At 46.2% G+C, this 6,657-nt stretch overlaps 1 protein-coding gene across 1 annotated transcript; it reads right to left on the bottom strand.

The window, feature by feature from the left end:
* Window positions 1–1,199: 1,199 nt before the first annotated feature.
* LOC119279996 lies at window positions 1,200–2,435 on the bottom strand. Its single transcript, XM_037561015.1, has one exon. It carries the CDS (start codon window positions 2,433–2,435, stop codon window positions 1,200–1,202), a length of 1,236 nt encoding a protein of 411 aa, XP_037416912.1.
* Between the last annotated feature and the right edge of the window lie 4,222 nt (window positions 2,436–6,657).

The raw sequence follows: 6,657 nt of genomic DNA, 5'->3' as shown, positions 1-6,657 counted from the left end.
TGAGCTAGTGTTGAAAATTGTATACTTGGAGACTGAACCACTAACCTTCTACCAAGCTGATAATTAGAAAGAAAAAAGCAATTGATATGCTATTTGAGTACATTGATGATCTCAAAATGCAGACTTCAAGTGTCCAGCAGTTGCCTGAGGATAGAATCTATAGTAGAAGCAAACTGAATGATTGACCCATCAACTGCAGCTACAACTAAGAAACGCCTAAACACATCGTTCTCTGACAACAAACCGACGGCGCTGCAGTTCTAGATGAAGAAGAAATCATACAAGGTATGGTTAGAACTGATGTTTCAGAGTAGTTCATCCACTAGCCTATGTTACTTCCAACATCTGTTCTCTGCTTACTGTTGTAGCAGTACAAGGACATTTTGAGCTCCTGATAGTCGATCTACTTCTCTGATTCGGTGATCAGGTGGACACACGCATTGTCTAAACAGGATAAAATCTATGTAAATGTAGTACAAAAAAGATACAGAATCTACAATACCCTTGTAGAAACAGCAACGGCCAACTGCGTGACAAATATTTATAAGCAGAGAACATCTTTAGTTTAGTTCTTTAACAACATTCATGCTGCAGATTGTGTTTCTTTAGTAATGCCCATAAATGCAACGAACAAACTACGTACAAATGCAATTAGTTCAAGGGAATCAAGCATAGACGTATTAGAGCATAACAAAAATAGATGAAAGATTCCTTTCATACCCTGTTGTATGCCCAGGCCACATTGTACAGCAGCTCGATAAACCGTCAGTAAGCAAATCTAACACCATTTCTTGTACAGTAAATGAAATTGCAAAGATGGTTCCATTGAAAGAGCAAAATCCAGAAGTTGACAAACATTGGGCCAACATTTACTACTACCAGAAATTAAGAACCACATTGCATTTGCTAGGAAGTAGTAATACAAGAGAAGAACTAGTGGACACATCTAAATAAGATAGCATCCATCAAGCACGATATATAATAGATGTCGCATTAGGTTGATACCAAATAGTACCAATTAGGACATCAAATTGCACTTCCACTAAAGGTGATCTAACATAGAATCTACCTGTTTCTTACTCTTAACCAGGCAAGGCATAATAACCATAATAACTAATCGAAAGACTAGAAGGGAAACATGAAGAATTACTTAACAAATGTCTTGTCGGATCGAAATCACTATCCGATCTGCCGACGCCTTATGGAATCTGTTGCAAGGCCAGTTGAGAGTCCGGGTTGTTGATGGTGTAGCTGGCGAGAAGGTGGATGATGGTGTAAGGACGGTCAGCGACCAGGACAAACTTCTTGTCCTGCTTCACAAAATCAGCAGCTTCAGAGATCCTCTCCATTTTGTTATCATTGATGTTGCACTTGCAGATATGAGCGGATGAACCCAAATGTTCAGTGTAGTACACACAGTCTGGCTCAGTTCCTGGGAACTCATCAACATCGACGGAGAAGCACCTGTAGTCACCGATGAAGATGGCATATCTGTCTGGGGTCTTCAGACGGCAGAGCTCACTTGTCTCGGTGTCATATTGAAGAGCAAAGAGAGCCAAGACTCCCTGTGGATTCAAGATCTTCATGACGATACATATATGCCCATGCAAATCCACTAGGAAACACCGCATGCCGTACCCATGCCCAGGAAGATCAAGGGAGAAAATCTCGGTCACAGGAGCAAGATTAACCGGCAGAAATTTGCCTAAGCAAATAATCATCTCATGAACTACGGATGCTTCAGAAAAGCTTGCGTAGACACCACCCACGACCGCCTTCCGGAAGAAATCGTAAGCTGATGGCTGCTTATGGTTGTATCTGACGAAACTTTTACTGTGAGGAGCCGCTGAGTAAGCCTTGCGAGATGAGTCGGAGAAGACGGCGAGCCGGAGCGAAGAGCCGTGGGGGAAAAGGACATCAGCGATTCCCACATCGGGGGGCACGGGCGCCGCGAAACGGATCACGACGCCGGTAAGAGGGTTGAGGACGCGGGCGGCGTGAGGAGCGGTTTTTTCCGCGAGAACGAAGTAGCAGTCGAGAGTGGTGGCCACGACGTGGTAATCGCCGAGCTGCGGAAAATTCTTGCGGAGGAAGCGACCGGTGCTGCTGTTCAATAGGAGCAGATTGGCTTCACTCTGGAAGACCTCGTCGAGGACGATCCACTGACTCGGGCGAAAGCGGGGGTCGGAGGCGTCGCTCCTGGGGTCGTCGGTGGCGGCGCGCCAGCCGGTGCACACGGCGCGGTAGTCCATGTACCAGTCGAGGTCGTTTTCGTCGAGGAAGGAGTTGGCGATGCGGCGGACGAGATCGCCCGGAAGCGTGGACCACCCGTCTTCAGCCGCCATGGCCTGGACCGCCGGAGAGGATTCTGCAAAACCCGGATCTTTCATCTCCCTTCTAGCAGCAGGCGGAAGCTCGCCGGACGCGGCCGCCATCGCCGCACGCTCCGGTTCCTGCGACATGAGCGCGCCTCTCCTTCTAGATGGCCTGCAAAAAAACAAGGGAAGATGCAGCGTGAAGGAGACTGAAAATGAAACAACAGCTGCATAAAGAAATGAACAGACTAGAGCAAGGATTCGATGGTTACCAGATCTATCTACGGAGGAACAGAGCAAGAGCGGCGGCCGAGGGAGGACATGAGATGAGGTAAGTCGGAGGAGAGTGTTCAAATGGAACGGAAGAGGGGGAGGAGAAAAAGGTGCCTCCGTTTCGAAATATAAGTTTCTTCTAAGATTTCAATATTGGCTATGTAGGGATGTATCTTGACATATTTTAGAGTATAAATTCATGCGTTTTGCTAATTTTAGAAAACTTAACTAAGATTTTAATATTGGCTATGTATGGATGTATGTAGACATATTTTAAAGTATAAATTCACGCGTTTTGCTAATTTTAGAAAACTTAGCAACGAAGGGAGTAACGATGAATGCCAGCTGTTGAAAAACTCACGCACCCCACGCCAGCAGGAGCAGCTGCATGCAGCACGCGTCACATCCCCACCGAGCCGCAACCCTTCGGTTTGGAAAAGGCCAAAGTTAAAATTATAAGGATGAGTCGGAGATAATAAAAAAAATCTCAAAAGGCTAGTTTTCAAATTTGAAAAACTAACTTAAACATGCATGAGCATATTTCTTGAACAATTTACCGATGGTTAAATGGACATACTTATTACTTCATTTTTAGTCCGCATATAAGATTTGTTGGTCATTTTAGTCTGCATATAAGTCTGACATCAGACAAACTTATATGCAGACTAAAATGGACCAGAGGCAAAACTTACATAAATTTTTCCCCAGAAGAATTAGAAAATATCTAAATGTATATTTTTTCATATATACTCAACAAATTTCTCGGCATGATGACAAAGATGATGCGTGGTCGAGTTGTGGCTCTCGACGGGCAATGCCTGACAGCGGCATTGGTGATCCAGCCCGATGATCTTCAACGGCGTCCTGACCTGACCAGGTCACCAGAGAAGAGGATGTCGCGGCATCGTCTTGGACGGGTTGGGTGATTTGTTTCTAGGTTTTCTGTAAGAGTCTTTGAGTTCGGTTTGAGGGTGGCAATGTCCCCATCTAGGAATAATGTTCTCCCCACTATTTCTCTGTTTCGTTGGTGTGTTTATCACCGCCAGAGTGCATGTGGAGTCTTGTCTCTGACGGTTCTTCTAGGATCCGGTTGATTTAGGTTCCTGGTGGATCCGTCTGGATTCGGCGGATGTTCGTGATCTTTGAAGTTTCTATAGGGTTCCATCAGCGCTTTATAGTCAAAGGTGGCGATTAGCTTTGCAGATCACAGGCGCCCAAGTTTTTCTAGTCTGCATTGATGACTTCCTGATCGTTGCTTCTATGGGCTTTTGAGTTTAACAAAGTTTACTCTGCTGAGGCAGAGGCACAAAGGCAGCTTCGAGCTATGCTCACGATGCACCACCAATTGAGACATGAGGAAGAAAATTTGGACCCCCAAATATTTGGATGTAATTTCATATTTCTGTATGGTTTTGTTTGTAATGAATGTGTGATATTTAATAAATGACCTTGATATTTTTCGCTTCAGCCTTTTCAAAATCGGTGCATCAGTTGGGCGCACAACATTCATCAATTTGACGGGACGGGGCGTGCTCCTGCTGTTGGGAAAGATTGCATGGAAAACAAAAAATTTCCTATGTACACGCAATGATCTATCCATGGAGATGCATAGCAACGAGGGGGGGAGTGTGTCTACGTACCCTCGTAGATCGTAAGCGGAAGCGTTTCACAACGCGGTTGATGTAGCCAAACTTTATTCACGCTCCACCGATCGAGTACCGAACGTACATCACCTCCGAGTTCTGCACACGTTCAGCTCGGTGACGTCCTCGCCTTCTTGATCCAGCAAGGTGTCGAGGTTGTAGATGAGTTACGTCAGCACGACGGCATGGTGATGGTGATGGTGAAGTAATCCTCATAGGGCTTCGCCTAAGCACCGGAACAATATGACCGGGGGTGTAAACTGTGGAGGGGGGCGCCGCACACGGCTAACAATTGATGTTGTGTGTTCTAGGCGCCCCCTCCCCACATATATATACTTGGGAGGGGAGGAGAGGCAGCCAAGGGGCTCCCCAAGTAGGATCCGAATCCTACTTGGGGTTTCCCAAGTGGCGCCCCCCCCCTCCATATATCATCAGAGAGAAAAGGGAAGGGGGGCCAAACCCCCTTTTTTCCTTCTCCAATTTGGCCTCCTGCCTAAGGGGGGGGGGGGGCGCCACCCCTTGTGGGCTGGTGTGCTCCCCTCTTATGGCCCATACGGCCCATATCTTTGAAGGAAATATGCCCTAGATGCAATAATAAAATTGTTATTTTATATTTCCTTATTCACTATAAATGTTTATTATTCATTCTAAAATTGTATTAACTGGAAACTTAATACATGTGTGAGTACATAGACAAAACACTGTGTCCCTAGTATGCCTCTACTAGACTAGCTCGTTGATCAAAGATGGTTAAGTTTCCTAGCCATGGGCATGAATTGTCATTTGATAAATGGGGTCACATCATTAGTAGAATGATGTGATAGACAAGACCCATCTGTTAGCTTAGCATAATGATCATTCAGTTTTATTGCTACTGCTTTCTTCGTGTCAAATATATATTCCTCCGGCTATGAGATTATGCAACTCCCGAACACCGGAGGAATGCCTTCTGTGCTATCAAACGTCACAACGTAATGGGGTGATTATAAAGATGCTCTACAGGTATCTCCGAAGGTGTTTGTTGGGTTGGTATAGATCGATATTAGGATTTGTCACTCCGAGTATCGGAGAGGTATCTCTAGGCCCTCTCGGTAATGCACATCATATGAAGCCTTGCAAGCAATGTGACTAATGAGTTAGTTACGGGATGATGCACTACGGAATGAATAAAGAGACTTGCCGGTAACGAGATTGAACTAGGTATGAGGATATCCACGATCGAATCTCGGACAAGTAACATACCGATGACAAAGGGAATAACGTATGTTGACAGTGCGGTTCGACCGATAAAGATCTTCGTAGAATATGTGGGAACCAATATGAGCATCCAGGTTCTACTATTGGTTATTGACCGGAGAGGTGTATCGGTCATGTCTACATAGTTCTCAAACTAGTAGGGTCCGCACGCTTGGCGATATGTATTATATGAGTTATGTGTTCTGGTGACCAAAGGTTGTTTGGAGTCCCGGATGAGATCACAGACATGACAAGGAGTTTCAAAATGGTCGATAGGTAAAGATTGATATATTGTAAGGTTATATTCGGACACCGGAATGGTTCCAGAGAGGTTTGGTATTTTTCGGAGTACCGAGGGGTTACCGGAACCCCCCGGGGAAGTAATGGGCCTTATTGGGCCATAGGGGAAAGAGGAGGTAGGCCGCAGGAGGTGGCACGCGCCCTCCCATAGGGAGTCCGAATTGGACAAGGGGGAGGGGGCGCGGGCCCCCTTTCCTTCTCCCTCTCTCTTTCCCTCCACTTCCCTCTTTCCCCCTCCGTTCGAAAGGAAGGGGGCCGACTAGGACTAGGAGTCCTAGTGGGACTCCCCCCACTTGGCGTGACCCCTTGGTCCGGCCGCCTCCCCTTTCCTCCTTTATATACGGGGGTAGGGGGTACCATAAAGGACAACGGTTGTTTCTTAGCCGTGTGTGGTGCCCCCCTTCACTGTTTACTCCTCCGGTCATATTGTCGTAGTGCTTAGGCGAAGCCCTGCACAGATCAGTTCACCAACACCGTCACCACGTCGTCGTGCGGATGGAACTCATCAACTCCTTCGTGCCTCTACTGGATCAAGAGTTCGAGGGACATCATCGAGATGAACGTGTGCAGAACTCGAAGGTGTCGTACGTTCGGTACTTGATTGGTTGATTCGAGAAGACGTTCGACTACATCAACCGCATTAAGTTAATGCTTCCGCTTTCGGTCTACGAGGGTACATGGACACAATCTCCCCCTCTCGTTGCTATGCATCTCCTAGATAGATCTTGCGTGAGCGTAGGAATTTTTTTGAAATTGCATGCTACATTTCCCAACAATGGCATCCGAGCCAGGTTTATGCATAGATGATATGCATGAGTAGAACACAAAGAGTTGTGGGCGGTGATCGTCATACTTCTTACCACCAATGTCTTATTTTGATTCGGTGGTAT

The sequence above is a fragment of the Triticum dicoccoides genome, chromosome 3B, assembly GCF_002162155.2.
Source record: "Triticum dicoccoides isolate Atlit2015 ecotype Zavitan chromosome 3B, WEW_v2.0, whole genome shotgun sequence".
Taxonomy (NCBI): Eukaryota; Viridiplantae; Streptophyta; class Magnoliopsida; order Poales; family Poaceae; genus Triticum; species Triticum dicoccoides.
The sequence above is the reverse complement of the archived record's forward strand: the minus strand, read 5'-3'. Positions and strand labels throughout refer to the sequence as shown.

What these genes read in the sequence shown, in the direction of transcription:
- LOC119279996 (XM_037561015.1), bottom strand. Translation starts at nt 2,435, where the DNA reads ATGGCGGCCGCGTCCGGCGAGCTTCCGCCTGCTGCTAGAAGGGAGATG.